The 18,458-nt window shown below is 41.3% G+C and overlaps 1 protein-coding gene across 1 annotated transcript in view; it reads right to left on the bottom strand.

The window, feature by feature from the left end:
* VWA3B (von Willebrand factor A domain containing 3B) overlaps positions 1 to 18,458 on the bottom strand; it is a 154,448-nt gene that overhangs the window by 24,191 nt on the left and 111,799 nt on the right. Inside the window, 3 exon segments of the mRNA XM_019659997.1 lie at positions 4,963 to 5,167; positions 9,846 to 9,896; positions 13,683 to 13,801. Of these exon segments, the coding sequence (XP_019515542.1) occupies positions 4,963 to 5,167; positions 9,846 to 9,896; positions 13,683 to 13,801 (375 nt within the window).

Below are 18,458 nucleotides of genomic sequence, written 5' to 3'. Positions count from 1 at the left end.
CGGGGTTGTCACCTCGAGGGGTAAAAAGTATAACTATTGCACTGTGTTGTACAGCTGAAACTAATTCTAAAAAATGTGTATTTCACACAAAAAAATAATTAGAAAAAAACAAACAAATAAAAAACTACCACAGCTTTGAGATCTGTGATTAGGACATTACTGACATGGTTCTCCATATGCTGCTACTACAGAGGTGAATGGAAGTCACACACTGGAGCTACTCTGCCTCTCTCTCTAGGACTGGTTCCCTAGCCTGAAGGTAAATTATCATTTAGATGTCCTCTGGTGACTGAGCTCTGGGGGACTGGACAACGAGGGTGAAAGCTGTGATTGTGGCAACAGCAGGGGTGCAGTGAGGGAGTTTTCAAGGGAAATTTAGAAAGGCAGACTTTCCTTCCATTATGTGGTCCCATTCTAACAAACTTTGATCACCCTTTGCTAAACTCTAGGGGGCCTTATAACAGAAGGTTTCATCCTCCCCAGTTTCTACTTATTGATCAAAATCTTTAGCCTCTGCTAAAAGGATTTTAAATGAGACTATATTTATATACAAATCAGTAAAATGACCTGCATCTGTGATAAATTGTCACTCTAGGACCTCATAAGATCTCGCGATCTTCAGCTTTGGTCCCAACCAGTGTTTTTCGCACTGGTCGAGACCTGTTACCAGGTCATGAAATCAATCACTGGGGTGTGATAAAAATGGAATAAAAGTATCTCAGAATATATCACACATGGTAAAGAGAAATATAAGAAAATAATACATAAAATCTTCCATTTCTGAGGGCCATGCAAAGAAAGGAAAGAGCTCTGAAGATAAGCTGCCAAGTTTGAACTCCCTTTCCCCATTCATTCTTATAGGCAATTGTCCTGGCCACATGGACATGTCCATGAACAAACAGTGGAGGCTGTGGTCACCCTGTGTGGGGACAGGGCACCCTGACCAAGAAGGGGGACAGCAGTGGACCCATGGACACCATTACACAAACCAAATGTCTCCTCTCCCTCTGGTTCAATACCCACTACCCTTCTTTCTCCTTTCCTTCCCTATGAAGAACTCGAAACAAAAATCTTCACTTCCTATATTTACTTTCCTGACTTGTGTCCACTCCTCCACCCACTGTAAACTGACTTATGCTCCTTTCTCCCACTGACATTATTCTGGCTAAGACCACTAATGACCTTCCTCTTGCCTAGTCAGATGGCTTTCAGACATCATTCTGTCTGGCTTTTCAAGACTCCTTGGTAATGACCTCTGTAATGGAAAAAGCTATAATGGATAATATATGTTGAGTGCATTTCCTGCTGAGCATTTATTGCTGCGCATGGTCCTAAGCTTATTACGTACGTGTGGTGTCTCACAAACTTTTCTGGAATTGGACTTTGATCTTTCTATTTTAAAGATGAGAAAACTAGGCTTCGAGGGCCTGGATAAGGTCACCCAGCTAGAAAGTGGCAGCACTGAGAGCCTGGGCTCTCACATCACAGCTCCCTAACCCAGGCCACCTGCTCCTCCAGCCTTCCTGCCTCCATCTCTTCCTGTCTCAGTAGCTCAAATGACCTCCAGAGCTATCTCCCGAACACAGACTTCTTCTCGCCTAAGCTCCCGTATGCGCTGTGTGTGGGCTTTTCTCACTTGGATGCCCCGTGGACATCTCAGAATCAAGAGGACCTAAAGTGAATTACCTTTCCTGAAAATAAACTCTTCCTCTTGTCCATTTTTTCATTTATTAACAAATATTTCCAAGTGCCTACAAGGTGCCAAGCACTGTTCTAGGCACTGGAGAGTGCCAAGAACGTAATGGATCAAGTGCCACCCTTATCCTAATGATGGAGATGGATAATTAACAGATATGTACTTGTCAGGTTGTTAAGTGTGCTGTGAAGAGGACACACAGAAGGACAGGGTGTTTGGATGGCTGTCAGGGAACACCTGTGTCCCTGAGAAGCGGGGGTGCTATGGAAGTGGTGGGCAGTGCCTCTGTCTCCCCACTTGTCCAAGAAGAGTCTGTGGCATCCTCAACTGTGCTCCCTGGCTCACCCCACATGGTCACTCTCCACCAAGTCAGGTCTCTGTCACCTGTCCCTTCCCCACTGTCCTGGCTTGGCTCAAAGACTCAGCGCCTCTCAGTGGTCTTTTCCTTCTACACTGGGCCTCGTCCTGCTGCCAAAACAATCTTTCTTAGACACAGATTTGTTAACATCTTCCACTTGCTTAAAATCCCCCTCTGGGTATCTATGTCCTACAGTAATAGTCCCTGGTCCTACGAGAGAATTCCAAGTTCCTCATATTCTGGTGTCATCTTCCCTTTCCTGTCATGTGTCTGGCCATGTTCCTGATGAACATGCCATGTCCTTCCCATCCCAGCCTTTGCATAGGCCATTTCTTTCACTCACAACATTTCTTACACCCCAATCCTCATAGTACTACACATCCTTCCAAAACAAATTTAATTATCCCCTCTGTGAAGCGTTCCTCACCCAACTCCCCAGCCACAATCATTCACTTTTTCCCATCTTCCAGTTGTTCTATGGGTATGCCTCTGTTATCATATTTCTAATACTATCCCATGAGGGGCTGGGTTACATTCATTCAATAAATATTTCTCAAGTGTCCACTGTGTGCCAGGTGCCATTCTCATTGCTATACATACAGCTACCAAAAAGGCCAGACAAGGGTTCAGCTCTCACAGAAGGTACGTTCTATTCCAGTTATCTCCTCCACTAGGCAGGGCCCATGTCTTCAGTGCAGTTAACAAGCTCTGTTTTGTGTCCAATGTATTGTATCACCTTGGGAGGCCCCAAGAAGAGAGAGAAGAACCAGATAGCTATTCACTGCCCAAGACCACCTGTGCCAGGCACAGGAGTGGACCCATGCTTGGGCGTGAACAAATACTTTTGGATGAAAAAATTATGGAGATTATATTTATTCTCACTCTGTGGATAAGGGAAATAAAGAAATAGAACAATTAATTCACACCCCATAAACAATGAGCTTTTGACTCCCACATCCTAGATGAATCCAGCAGAATGTACTTTGTTTGGAATCACATGCTTTGTTCTTTCCACTCCACTGGCAACACTTCCCACTTTAAAATATAAAGTATAGATGAATAACACTAGTGAATTCTGCAGCTACGCAGTGGTCTCCATTGTTCAACACAGGAAAGTCCATCATTTAGAACATGCAGTGGTCTGTCTTCCCAACTGGAATAAGGTGGGACTTAGTGCTCTATTTAGGTTCTTCTGGTGCCTGCAACAGTGCTTGGCACCTCATAGGGACACATAATTATTTCAACGAATAAATGGAAGACCAGAGAGGAAGAGGCATGATGCAATGAAGAGCAGACTTTCAGGGCAAGGGAATTCATTCACTTTCAGTCTTCTGGATCCTTGGTTGCCATAGGGCCTCTGGGTAAGGAAGGCCAATAGGCAGCCACATGTTTGGAGGCACAAGGCACATGTTCCCTCCCAAAGAAACACCAAATAACTCTTAGAGAAAGTCACTTTGAATAAAAACAAACAAATATATATATCTCCAAAAAACAAAATATAAAACTAAAAAAATAAGGGGCAGCTGAGTGGCTCAGTTGGTTAGAGCATGTGTTCTGAACAACAAGGTTGCCAGTTAGATCCCTGCATGGGCCACTTTGAGCTGTGCTCTCCTTAAAACAAAACAAAACAAAACAAAACAAAACAAAAAAACATAAAAATGAATATATGATAAAAAATTTGCATTCTGCACAAAAGAAACAACTGTCTACACTGAAGGAAAACAAATGCCATTTGCAGGGGAAAAAATAAAATTACATTGAAATAAACAAAACACAGAAATCCAGAGCAGCAAATACAGGACTGAAAACCAGGCAAAGCCAGAGTCACTTAGCAAAGACTGAAAACAAAAATGATGACGAATCTCAAAGGTCAGTTCTTTTGGTGTATTTTTTAATCTCCCATATGGTGAATGTATGAAAATTATATAGAATTCAGAAAGATTTTAGATTAACTATTCCAGGTACACATACCCAGCTACAGTCAGAAAGGGGGTGCTATGCTGGCAACAAGTATTTAGAGCCCCAAAATATTTGTGCTCTTTGATCCAAGGATCCCACTTCTAAGAATTTATCCTAACAAAATAGCTCCATATATGCACTCTGGAAGTCATTAAAACATAATATGAAACAGAAGAAAACTGGAAAATGACCCAAATGTCCAACATTCAGTGAAGAGTTAAATAAATCAGAATAGAAACACACCATGGCATATTATGTAACCTCAAAAATATACCAATCTGATGACTCAAAGAGAAAGTATATGAGATGATGCTCAATTAAAAAGCAGAATATGAAATGATTATGAACATTGATTGCATTTATATAAAATATGTTCGAGGAAGTAAAACCTAGAGGTAAATGATCCAAAGTGGTAATAATTAAGGCAATCATATAATATTTTTTTCTTTTCATAAGGTTTATTTTATTATTAATAATAATTGCTAACACTTATGGGGGGTTTTCAATGATACTAAGTTCTTTAAATGTTCATTTTACTCTTGTAACAACCCTATGAGGCAGATACTATTAATACTCCTATTTTACAAGTAATAAAACTAAGGTTTGGAGAGACAGAGTAACCGGCCAAGATCACATAAGGGTTAGGTGGCAGGTTTGAGGCTGGACCCTGGTCTGGCTTATATTAAAGTCCAGGCTTTTAATCATGACATTATACTTCTGTTTAGTTTTATTTTGCAGTTAAAAGATGTTTTGTTTAAAAAATAAGGCCATAGTAACAACCAAACAGCATTTCCTTTCTGTTGAAAAAGGTTTTGGGGCCCTGTGTTGGTGCTAACTCTTAGACATCAGTGTGGTGGAGGTGAGAGAGAGAGAAGGAAAGCCAGCCCAGGGAGCAGTGACTTGGGACAGGGAGGGAGGCAGGAAACACAGATGGCTCAATGGTACCCACCTCTCCGAGTGCCCTGCTCGCGTAACTCTCCTTCTTGGCAGCCTCCTGCAGTTCCATGGCCTGCTGGACATACACTTTCCCAGTCAGAATTTCATTTTCCAGCATCGACAGCTCTTTCAATGAAATGGGCCAATTCAACCGTTCTAATGCCTCATTTAAAGCTGCCTTGTTTTCCAAGTACCGCATTGGTTTGTTTGCATCTAGCCTTTAAAAAAAAAAATAGGAAGAAGAAGATCAAACAAAAAAATCAAAAAACAAAGTAAGAGATCATAGTAGAAAAAGTATGTAAAGATGGTATTTTAGTAAACCCTCTCCAGAGAAATATCTGTCAAAGCAATGTTAGGTATCAACTGACAGAATATCAACCATGTCCTCTGATGCATGGTGGCTTTGGTAGCTTGCACAAGTTAAAACTAGCAACCTATGTAAATTATGATAGGCACTTTTCCCCATTACTTAGTTTGATTATCTGATTTTAAGGACGTTTGATACACATGTCATTTTTTTTCAACAATTGCTTTTGGCATATTTGGAACCCATTCCTTTCTCCCTAGGTCTAATGTTTGGCAGAACCAAGAATGAGCTTCAAAGAGATTTCACACAACTATCTCTAACAGTGACTCTGGAAAACAAAGCAAAGCAAAATAAAACAAAACAAAACAAAGCCCAAATATTTGCCTCACTGAAGTAATTCTTCTACTAGCTCATTTTAGCTATTTTGATCTCCTCTCCTCCTTGTAAGACTAAGTAGGCCTCAACTTTCTGGCTTCATTGTTTTGGTATTCAAAGAACATAAGCCAAACTTTCTATGAGCTGGTGAACTGGATGTGAGACTCCAGGGGAAACCAGTGTGGTATGATGGCCCGGGTCCTGGACTCTATTTCCAGGCTTAGCTACTACAGAGTCAGATACTCCTGGAAGGAGAGAGAAACTAGGGTAGGGTGGGGGGAGAGAAAGGGATATTCCATAATTATCATTCTGTTATTGCTGAAAGTGTCATTTTCTTCAGATGTAGGATGTTGGGAGAGTAGAGTATAAACCCAGCACAACCAACCACAGGACTCAATCCACAAACAAACCTGTCTCCAGAGGAGAGCAAAACTTTTTATTAAAAATCTGAATTGGAGTGACATAAGCAAGATGGCGGAATAAGAAACCCCAGGCCCTTAGATAACAACTTAACAACAATATTTGGACCAAATTGCCTTTGTGAGAATTCCAGAAACCAGTGAAGAGCTTGCAGTGCTTCACAAAGCCAAGAAGAGCAGGCATTGAAGTGGGCAGGAAAGTGTGTTGCTTCTTGCCTGGCTAGCCCATCCCCTTCCCAGGCACAGTGCATTGCAATTGGGAGAAAACTCCTAAAGTCCTTGGGAGGAGAAAAGAGGGAGCATGCATCCAACATTCTGGCCTTGGGGGGAGGGGAGGAGGGACTGCCAGGGAGACTGCTTTCTGTCTCATCTGACTCAGCACTGATGGGAATGACTCTATACGTTTTGTTTGTTTGTTTGTTTGTTTGTTTGTTTTAGCTGAGCCATCCTGCCACCTATTAGCAGCTCAGCTCACACCGGAATTGAACTGGCGACCCTGTTGCTCAGAGCTCACACTCTTGAGAAAGCTCTTAACCAACTGAGTCACTCAGCCGACCCCTGGCTCTACACTTTTGACATCAGGTTAGGAGCCCCTGAGAAAAAAAGTGAGTTCCATGGCTTGTTGCAGCACCAGAGAGACTACAGTACTAAAGATAGATGCCAGAGGAGCAAGAGATATTGGTCTATTGAGAAGAAACAGGAGCAAACCTCTTTGGGAAATCACACACACACAAGCCTAGAGAAGACATATCCCCAGAAACAGGCTGAGAGGTCCCCAGAACCTCTAGCCTATAAGAAGCCAGTCTATAAAGACTGGGAGATGCATCTGTTTTTTCAAATTCTCAAAACTCAACCAAAGATTCTAAGGCATATAAAGAAACAGGGAATGATGACCCTATTGATGGAATAAAAAATGGCAGCATTACACCAATGCTAACATGGAAAAAGATACTAAAGAAAAGAAAGTGACAAGACCATTTTTCTTTATGAATATAGAGATAAATAGCCTTAACAAAACAGTAGCAAACCAAATCCATCAGAGCATAAAAAAGATTATACACCATGACCAAGCAGGATTTATCCCAGGAATGCAAGGTGGTTCAACCTAAGAAAATCAATTGATTTAATACACCACAACACATCAATACAACAAAGGGAAAAAACCCCACATGATCATCTTAATAGATACAGAAAAAGCATTTGACAAAATTCAATACCCTCTCATGATAAAAACAATCAGCAAACTAGAATTGAAGGAAATTTCTTTAGCATGATAAAGGGCATTTATGGAAAACCCACAGCCAACATCTTATTCAATGTTGAAAGACTGAAAGCTTTCTCCCTATGATCAAGAACAAGACAAGATGCACCCCTTCACCAATGTTATTCAACATTGTATTAGAAGTTCTGGCCTGAGCAATTAGGAAAGAGAAAGAAACAAAAGGCATACAAATTGGAAAAGAGAAGTAAAACTATCTCTATTTGCAGATAGAGATAACCTCACTTCATACATAAAAACTGATACTGAATTGATCAATGACCCAAATGTAAAAGCTAAAACCAGAAAAGAATTAGAAGGAATCACAGGTAAATCTTCATGACCTCTTATTTGCCAATAGATTGCTTCCTTAAATTTGACAAAAAAGCATGAACAACAAAAGAAAAAATAGATGAATTAATTTCCTAAGAATTAAAAACTTCTGGGCTAAAAGGGAAATTATCAAGCATGTGAAAGGACGATGTATAGAATGGGAGAAAATATTGGCAAATAATATATCTGATAAAGGTTGAATATCCAGAACTCTTACAACTCAACAACAAAAAGACAAACAACTCAATTTAAAAATGAGCAAAAGACTTGAATAGATATTTCTCTGAAGAAGAATATACATGGCCAACAACCACATGAAAGGATGTCCAACATTATTGATCATTAAGGAAATGCAAATGAAAACCACAATGAAATATCACTTCACATCCACACTAGGATGGTTTTAGTTTAAAAACAAAAAGTAGGAAAATAACAAGTATTGGCAGGGATATGGAGAAACTTTCATATATTGCTGGTGAGAATGTAAAATGGAGCAGCAACCCTGGTGAACAGTTTGGTGGTTACTCAAAAACTGCTCTGTGATCCAGCAAAACCCCTCCTAGACTCACTCAAGAGAAGTGAAGACATCTGAGGTGTGATCAAACAATATGGTGAATGTTTAAATAAAAAAATGTATTACAGTAAAAGACACATTGCCATTAATCCACCTCAAAATACTCCCCCTCACTTCGAACACACTTATCCCATTGTTCTTTCCACTTTCTGAAGCAGTTCTGGAAGTCCTCTTTCGTGAGTGTCTTTGGTTGCACTGTTATGGCTGCCTCAATGTCCTGAATTGATTCAAAATGTTTACCTTCATGGTCTTTTTGACATTGGGGAAGAGCCAGGAGTCACACGGTGCCAGACTTACTGAATAAGGTGGATGAGGAACACCATAATGTTTTTATTTGACAAAATTTGCCATATGCCAGAAGTGATGTGTGACACAGAGCGTAGTCATGATGGAGGATGATTTACATCACACTTTATAAAACACACTTTCTCTCAACTGTTGCTCACACCCAACTGACTGCACTGAACAAGTTGAAACTTGTCACACACTGTTACTAAGGTTCAACGCGCCACTTCCCATATTAAAGATCCCTGCCTTTCCGTTGGATGGCACTTGGCAACAGCATTCACTGTATTTTGTGATCACAATAGAAAGGTTCCGGTCACATATCACATCTGGTTCAGCAATTTCTGTCAAATAAAAACATTACAGTGTATCCTCATCCACCTTATTCACCAGATCTGGCACCATGCAATTTCTGGGCTCTTTCCCAAAGGTCAAAATGACCATGAAAAGTAAATGTTTTGAATTGATTCAGTACATCAAGACAGCCATGACAGCTCAACTAAAGACACTCATGAAAGGAGACTTCCAGAACTGCTTCGAAAGTGGCAAGAATGATGGGATAAGCTCAAAGCAAGGGGGAGTATTTTGAGGTGGATTAATGGCAATGTGTCTTTTACTGTAATAAATTTTTTAAATTTAAACATTCACCATATTTGTTGATCACACCTCATATGTTCACACAGAAACTTCTACGTCAATGTATATTACAGCTCATAACAGCCCCGAAGTGGAAACAACCCAAATATCCAACAATGGAAGAATGGAAAAACAAACTGGTATATACACACAAAGGATCATTACTGAGGCATAAAAAGGAATGAGCTACTATATATGCTACAATTGGATGAACCTTGAAAACATTAAGCTTTACATTAACTAAGTAAAAGAAGCCAGGCACAGGGGCCGGCCGAGTGGCTCAGTTGGTTAAGAGCTCGCTCAAGAGTTTGAGCTCTGAGCAACAGTGGTTCGATGCCCGGTCCGAGCTGAGCTGCCGCCGAGCTGCCAACAACAGGTGGCAGGATGGCTCAGCTAAAAAAAAAAAAAAAAAAAAGAAGCCAGGCACAAAAGGTCACACGTTGTCTGTTGCTTTCATGTGACATATCCAGAATAGCCAATCCACAGAAAGCAAGCCGGAGAGAAAAGGGGAAATGGGAAAGGATTACTTAATGGGTATTAGGTATTTTTCTGAGGTGATAAAGTTTTTGAAACTAGAGGGAGGTGGTAGTTTGCACATTATTTTGAATGTTTTAAATACCATTGAGCTGCACACTTCAGAATAGTTAGTTATAGGTTATGTGGATTTCACCAAAATTGAAACAAGAAAAGTGAGGAGAGACTGGCTTACTTTTCTTTTTCCTCTTGAGATAACGCTTGCCAAACGATTTTATTCAAGCGCCTGTTTTAAAAAAATAATAATAATTACTTAGTACCAATACTTCATTTTATAGCAAAAGGCTGACCTGAGGCTGTGAAGGGCACTGCAGAGAGGGCCCAGGCCACTGCCATCTGTGTAGAGACTGGATATGCGCGCTCCCCACCTCTGCTTTGTGGCAGTCCTGTTAAACATGAATGGAGGTTACAGCTCTCCGCCCAGTCAGGTAAAACCCAGGCTGTGAAAAGGCAGTAAACAAGCTAGTCCTTGTCCTCTCCACATGAAGGTGTTTCTAAACATCCACCATTTTTCTTCGTAAGGAGAAATGTAAGTGTGCCCTTGGCGTGCTCTGTAGACACTCCCCTGCCTGAACTCTCAGATCAGAAGGAGTTAAGAGGGCCGTACATTAACAGGACTGGAACACACTTTAGAGATCAACCAGCCTGACTTTCTTGTTTTCCAAATGAGGCCACCTTGAGGGGCAGATTAATGAAGCACCTTGCTCCCCAGCAAGCTAGTTGGAGATGCTGAGACTAGAACTCAGCACTGGACATGTCTGCAGAGGTGCTGTCAATACCAGAGCAAGTCAGGGCCAGTGGTTTCTATGGGATGGGCCCAGCGCCTTCTCTTGTTACTGATCAGTGATACCTGTTTCCAAGCTTCCAGCTCAGCTCAGGGACACTGTTGTTACCCAAATCAGGCTTCCTGGAGTGCAGGGCCCAGAACACGCTCCAGGGCCCGCCTCAGTGAGGTGGGAGAATACTGTCACTCTCTAGGAGGCACTCTTCTAACCACTAGCCCTGGCACCAGTGCACAGGGCTCTGGGAACACACTTTTGGGGCTGTTACCCTGCCCTGATCCCCACCATGAGCTTGGTGAGATCACAGAAAGGGGGTCTGGCATGGTAGTGAAGAGCACAGGCTCTGGAGGCAGACCTCCTGAGCCAGAGTTCAGCTAGCTCCCCCTCTTACTAGGCTTTGAGACAGAACTTTTCTGAGGACAGTCTCTGTGGGATGTCGGGGCTTCTCTGTGGCTGGCCCAGTCCCTTGTCTCGGAGGTGTTACTGCCCAGTTTTCTTCTTTGTTTTAGGAGAGTGGAATCTGGTGAGGGGTGGTCTTCACTAGTTCTAGTTCACAAATATACTTGTACCAAGAAAACTGACTCATGCAAAACAACTTGTCATTAATGACACTTCCAAAGTCTGGGCAGCAGCCCGAGCGTTTTGGAGAGGTTACTAAGCAGAGGTTACAAAGCATGGTCCCAGCATGCAGCCAGCTTAGAACTGATGCTTCTCCTGTGGATCTGAGAGTTGCAATCTTGATCTTAGACTCACAACCAAAGCAAGCTGCACAAAAATCGCCCCAGAATCCAGCCAGCCTGAGCAATCCTCACCCAAAACGCGTGCTACCAAAGCCAAAATTGCTGCCTCCGTTCCTAAAATATTGAAACAGAAGTCCTCCCACACACTGGCACTAGGTGTGACCAAAACAGTTAGTTTATGTCACTATTTTGGCCCAAGGGCTGTGAGCTTCCCATTGGCCTGGTCATTCCCAGCCACTGGGTTTAGGGTTGCATCTGGCTTACTTGTGGTGGGAAATTCCTTAGAAATGTTATATTTGGGATGGGCTGGAAGTTAACCAAGTTTCATTCATTACTTTCCATATTATGCATATCTTTAGGGAGGTGGAGCAAGATAGAAAAAGGAATTGACACACCAACAAAATTCTTAAATACTACTGATTGCAAATGATCAGGAAGTTTTGCTCTGTATAATATTAATGTTAATATTAATATTATTCAATAACAATAACAAACAATTCACTTAATATAAGCACCAAATTACTAATGCCAACTAATACTAACTCAATCAATAATATTAAATATTGGTCATATTAAAGTAAGTGTTATTATCAATAATACAATATAGTATGATATTTCTCTAAAAGGCTTTTCCATATTAACTCACTAGAAGGAAGCAGAACAAATCACCGACTATGGATTTTGGTCTTGCTCTTAGGGAAGGAGGGGTCTCTTCCACCTGGTGGGGGGCTCCCTGTGTTCTGGAAACCTTGGGAAGAGCTATGTGACTATGACACTCCATCTCTTTCTGGTTATTTTAGGGTCAGCAGACTCAGGGAATGAGTAGGGGAAGTAATTAATAAGAATTGCTCTTTATGTATAACTTACCTAATCCTCACAGCCGCTCTGTGAGATAGAGTTTGTAAATGAGTCTGAAGCACACAATTGTTACATGACTTGCCAAGTAGATGTCACAGCCAAGAATGAGACCCAGAATTGTCTGGCCTCAACAACCCAACTTGTAGCCCTGCACCAGGCTTTCACAGACCAGGTAATTAGAGAAGTCAAATATTCGAGTGATTCAAGCAAACTAAATTATAATATAAATGATATTATTATATTATATTTCAAATAACTGAATTTGAAGAATTTTAATGACTAAACTTGAATCAGATCAAATTCAAATTAAATTCCCATAGTCAAATATGCATATAGTGACACCTGCTGGAAAGAGGGGACAAAGGAGGAAGCAAGGCTGCCCAAGCACCTGCCCTTGGGATCGGACATCCTCACAGGGGAGAGACAGGTCTGTGCAGAAGCCATGAAACCTCAGGGCCACACACAGGGTAGGTGGTGGGAGTCACTGAGGAAAGGCCTTTCTGAGGGGGGCCATTGGCACCAAGGCTAGAAGGGATGAGGGAGGGACAGGAAGAGTGCAGCAGAACTTGGAGACAAGGAAAGGCGTGCCTGGAGCACGGGAGACATGCGGCAGCTGCAGCGTGAGGGGCCAGCTACAGAGCAAAGTCTCAGGTCCACGGGAAAGCGTGAGTCTTGACATAGCTCATGCTGCCTGTGAGAGGAGAGAGGAGCAAAGGGCAGACAAAAACTCAGAGAAATCCTAGGAGCCATGGAGCTGGTTGAAGGGGCAAGACAGTATCCATTCTTGGGGACTCATGTGAGCCCAGGTTGGGAGAGGCCTGCAAAGAGCATGATGAGGGAGGCCAGCCTCTGCGCCGGACTCTGTGCCCCATGTGGCAGCACTCAGACTTCATACGTCTTTTGCACACACACTAGACACACTGCAGTGACAATAGGCCATATATGCTGGCTGGGACATCGTTACTTTTCGTGTGCTTTATTTCATTTTCCCCACCCATGCGCCAGTAAGTGAAAACCCATTGCACAGCTTCCAGGACCAAGAAGCCAGCATGCTCAGGTTCCATTAGTGCTGTGCACCAAGGGTTAATTAAATGCTGGGGGTGGGGTGGGGAGGTGAGTAGAGAGCTAGGACAGGGTGAAGCTGGGTCATCTGCCCCTGGGAGAGCACTAACACAGGGACCATTTAAAAGTGTAATTTTCATTCTAGTCAGCTTGATCTTCTTTTTGATCTTGATATAAAAATGGCTTACATAATAGCACACATTTATATTACTTCCATTATCTCATTATTGGGGAGTTTCATTAGTCATTTTACAGAATGTTAGGTGCTGAAATGACCAAATTCACTCTGCTAAAGGGAAATTTAAAGACCTTGTGAAAACATGTGGTGTATATAGATTTTGGAAAAGGAAAACAGTTTTCTTAGAACTCTGCTGGGTACGTGCAGGTGATAACCCTGAGCACCTGGCACACAGAAGTGTCTGTGTTTGCTGCTGCCGCTGCTGCTGCCACTGCGGAGTTTGATGTTCCTATGAACAAGCTTAGACAGTTGTTCCAGGTGAAATAATCTCAGCTAAAACAAGAGAAAACAAATTCCACAGCCATTAGACAGCAGCTGGGAGTAATACTCACTTTTCATAGGACTTAATTGCCTGTTCCACTTTTTGCTTGTAGATATTGAGCTTGACCCCTTGGGGGTTAATTAATGTCATCTTGTTTGTGTCGCTGCACACATGTGCCAGAGGGAACACCTACACGTCAGGACCAAAGGAAAGAGTCATTTGCTAGGCTAACATGTTCCTTCAAAAATGGATCTACATGGCTATACGGTATGTTTTTTTATTACAAAACCAACATATTATAATTGTAGAAAGTTAAAAAGCATAGAAATCATTAAGAAAAAGATAAGAATCAGAGATAGCATTACTAGGCTTTTCCTTTGAAAACTATATATTTTAAAAATCACTAATACACACACACACACACACACACACACACACAAACTGTTTCAGGAAACTGTAGCCAAACGGAATATTATTTTCATAAGCCTCTGTCAAATTCCTGAGACTGAGCAGTAAGAAATTGCATCTCGGGCCGGCCGAGTGGCGCGATGGTTAAGAACTCGCTTGGGATGCCAGAGGGCCCCGGTTCGGATCCCACATAGGAGGGCCAGTGACACTGCCCTCCGCAGCTGAAATGCTGAACAACAGCTCAACCTGGAGCTGGGCTGCCATGAGTCGCCGGCGACGGCGTGGGCTGCAGTCCCTGTGGCAGTGGATTGCCATGGGCTACCGTGTGTGGCCAGCAGCCAGCGTGAGCGGCCAGCAGCCGCAGTGAGCAGCCGTCCAGAAGCCGGCGACTGATCTGCCTCGCCAGAGAAGAGCGTAATGATGGTGCCAACTTGGGCCAGTGAAGCAACATCCTCCACAACTAGATTGAAGAACAAAACGACAGCAACTTGTCTGTTCCCCTTCCCCCAACTCCCCAGCACTGTTCCCATCCCCCCAATTCCCCAATAAAATAAAATAAAATTAAAAAAAAAAAGAAATTGCATCTCGTTGTTGCTGCTTTATAAATTACTAGTTGGGTTAAACATCTTTTAATCTTAAACATCTAAAAATAAATATATTTATTTCATGCTTGATTTTCTCCTGAGAGTATCTGATGAGAATTAGAGCATCTTTTGACCCTTTTCCTTATCAGTTTATGAGAGGTTCTTACACACATCAAATTGAGAAGGCTTGGTGATCAAGGAAACCACATTCTACAAGAACGGCAGAACACCAGGAAGGGTGGCGTCTTTCTGTGTTCTTCCTGCCTGCGCCTGGGGCTTACTTCTGGGGGGGGGTGCATGTGTGGGGGTGCCTCTGATTCCAGGACATCTGAACAGTACCTGTAATATTATACGTCTACCTGTTTGCCTATTGATTAGCTCTTCCTAGTAGAATGTAAGCTCTATCAGAGGACGAACTGTGTTTTATTAACTACTATATTCCTACCACCTAGAGCAGTGCCTGGCACATAGTGTGCCCTCAACAAATATTTGTTGATAAATGAATAAATATACATGCTCACTAAAGGGCATATTCTATATCTCAATAATTAAAGAAAAAAGAAAAATAAGGTCTAACAGGAGAATTCTAAGCTATATCACTTCAAAATTGTACCTGATTCTAACCAGAAGGAGTATGTAGGCATCGTGGAAATGTAGGAGTTGTTTCTTAAAAGTAAATCTTTACTTTCAATGAACATTATATAGTTTATGCTCTTATGTTCACCCTTGCCTCCAAAATCATACAAAAATTGTATTGTTGTTATTATTGTTTAGGAAAAAATGCATAGAAAAAAGAAAAAAGGAAAAAGAAAGATGCTTGGTCAATAAAGAGATTTCTAGAGACAAAAAGTTGAACAGAGCTGTGAACAAGTAAATGGGGCTGAAGTGGTGGGCTGGTTGGCTCTGTGCCCAAAGATGGCAGGGGCAGTGGGAGCTCAACTCTTGGAAAGCAAGTGGGACTATGCCCAATTCAGGCTCCGTGCCTGAAACCAGCACTGGTATGAGAGTCCCCTGCCCCTGAAAGAATGACTGCTCTAGTGAGAGAGGACACTGATTCAGCCTCACAACCAAGAGATAAAGCAAGCCACCCTCTGCATCTATAATATTCCAGTGTCACCGTGGAATGAGAGCTCTAAATGCCAACAAGTGGGTCTCAAGTGGGTGGATTTAGGCAACCACAAAATAGAAAAAAGGAGAAAAATACATATTTAAAAAAATCTTGTTAAAACAAGCCAGCACACTAAAATACACCCCAGATTGTGTATTCCAAAATACACTCCCCCCCAAAATGCCAAAAATGATATCTGAGCAAATCAACTATCAGAATGTCAATTCACTTGAGAAGAAATTAACTTATGAGCCATCTAACAATAACTTTGTATTAGTTATAATTAGGTTGTTCAAAGAAGTAACAGTCATAAAAGTACAAAAATACATAGAAGTGCCATAAGAAGAAATGGATGGGGAAAAATAATATTTTAAATAATAAAATAAAATCTATCTTGGAAAAAACAGACATTGAAAATTACATACATTAATCTTGTAATTAAAACATCAAGACCAAAACAAACAAGAAAACTGGCAAAGATTCAGGAAACTGAAGAGAAACAAATGAAGTTAATAGGCTGCATAGTCAAACCTCGCTACTTACTAGACACATGAATTCAGCATGTGGTTTCTAACAATCTTTGTCAAAGAGAACGAGCCAGAACAGTGGGTTAAAAGGTGAGTCAACTGGACTTTGAAAACAGAATGAAGCTTGCAGAAATGGAAAAAAAAAAAAAAAAAGGTTCTTTCAAAATAGAGCTACATGTCACATAAAATTTCCGAGGGGGGGAAAATCAATCTCAACAAAACGAAAGGCCCTTACATTTTTTATCACCCTGGGAACCTGGGAACACCCTCCCCCCCAGAAGTCTATAAATAACTCTCCAAGCTTGCCAACTTATGGCTCAATTACAGGTCAACACCGCAAACTATTTAGCAGCATTATCACATTTCACCATGGTCAGCTTCACTTCTGACTTAGTGTACTTAAAGAAAACCCATGGTTTAACATTTCTACTTCCCTCTTTTGTGGATTTGGGTCTCATGCCTTGCGTGGCCATAGTGCATTGCAGTGTGGTAGCTGTTCAAATTTGTTCTGTCCAGTTTGTGTGCATGCAGATTTAGGGAAAGACAAAGTCATACTCCACACCTTCAGTCTGTGGTCTTAGTTTTTACAACATGGTGGTCACGTGGAGACCCCATGAGATATTCTGTTTATGATGTCAAAGTTAGTGTGACTATGAGGTCATAAGGAGCATTCTCATGGAGACGGGGGAAATCAGAATCATGGCCGCCCAGCAGCTGTCAGGAAGCAATTGTGGAGAAGTGTGTGGCTGATAGAGAAACTGTCTGAGGGGGAGCAGTAAAACCACATGATCACACCTCCTTTGAGAATGGTACTGATCACCTCCTATGATGAAAATCAAGCATAACCAACTAATCAGAGACTCTTCTAGATAATGTTTGATAACAAAAAGGAGCCTTGAGGTATTACCTACCTCAATTCTTTTCAGGCTAATCTAGAAGCCTTACCAAATTGTGAGAAGATTTTAACTATGAGGGCGGGAGGGAGAGAGAGTCACTGACCATAAAGGCAGAAGAAATTGCTGGAATTAATAGACAGCCAATTTGAGCTAATTCTGTTAGAATTTTTCTTACTGTTAGACCAGAGATACTCTGTATCTCTGCAACCACTGTACTTAAAAATAGTTTTATCATAATGATAATAGTGTTTATCCTTTACTCTCTGCCAAGTGCTTGGCACTCCCTCTACATATTTTCTCATTCAAGCCCTCTACAGACACATACATTGAATGGCTGTTCTTGTTATATGGCTTTCCTCCCCACTAAACTCTGTAGGTCCTTATTCCTTTTAAAAAAAACATTAGTTTCTAGCACAATGCATGTACAAAGTAACCATTGATTGAATACATGAAAGACTAAAACTATATACAAATTAAAATGGCCAAGGCTCAAAAAGTTTTAAACTTTATTTATGTAATAAAACATAATTAAGTTCAGATTCCACCAAGTTTGAGTTCTTGGTAACTGAGGCACAGGATGAGTGTTACTCTGCTATTTTTAAAGAGGTGTTTACTAAGAATATGAATAATGTGAACAAGATTTTAAGAGAGATATTTAGCTTACATAAGGAAATGATTCTCAAACAATAAAATATAAAATTAAAGTGAAATACCATTTTCACATAACAATTGGCAAAGTTTTGGGGTTTTTTAAATGTTACTGCTCTGAGCGACAGCAAATGTAGAGGAAAATATACACTTTAAAATTTCTAAGTAAACTGCCCAACAGTGGAGGGAATAGTTAAATAAATTGTAGTAATTCATGTTATTGAATATTAGCACAACTAGTAAAATTCATCCCAAAATGATAATTACAAGGACATAAGCTCATAACATATGCTAAATGAAGAAAGCAGATTACAGAACTGTACACACAGCTACTATCTGTTAAAGTACTACAGGTAGAATTCTACCTGATAACATTCTGTGTTTGTAAGCAATCCCACATTTTGAAAATGAGAAAATAGTGTAAAACTGGTGTTTATATATTTATTGTTCCACCCTGACTGAATTCATCAACTTCACTTTTTTTTTTTTTTTAAAGATTTTTATTGGGGAATTGCGGGGATGGGAACAGTGCTGGGGATTTGGGGGAAGGGGAACAGACAAGTTGCTGTCATTTTCGTTCTTCAATCTAGTTGTGGAGGATGTTGCTTCACTGGCCCAAGTTGGCACCGTCATTGCGCTCTTCCCGGGTGAGGCAGATCAGTCGCTGGCTTCTGG

The sequence above is a fragment of the Hipposideros armiger genome, unplaced genomic scaffold (assembly GCF_001890085.2).
Source record: "Hipposideros armiger isolate ML-2016 unplaced genomic scaffold, ASM189008v1 scaffold_310, whole genome shotgun sequence".
Lineage (NCBI taxonomy): Eukaryota > Metazoa > Chordata > Mammalia > Chiroptera > Hipposideridae > Hipposideros > Hipposideros armiger.
The sequence above is the reverse complement of the archived record's forward strand: the minus strand, read 5'-3'. Positions and strand labels throughout refer to the sequence as shown.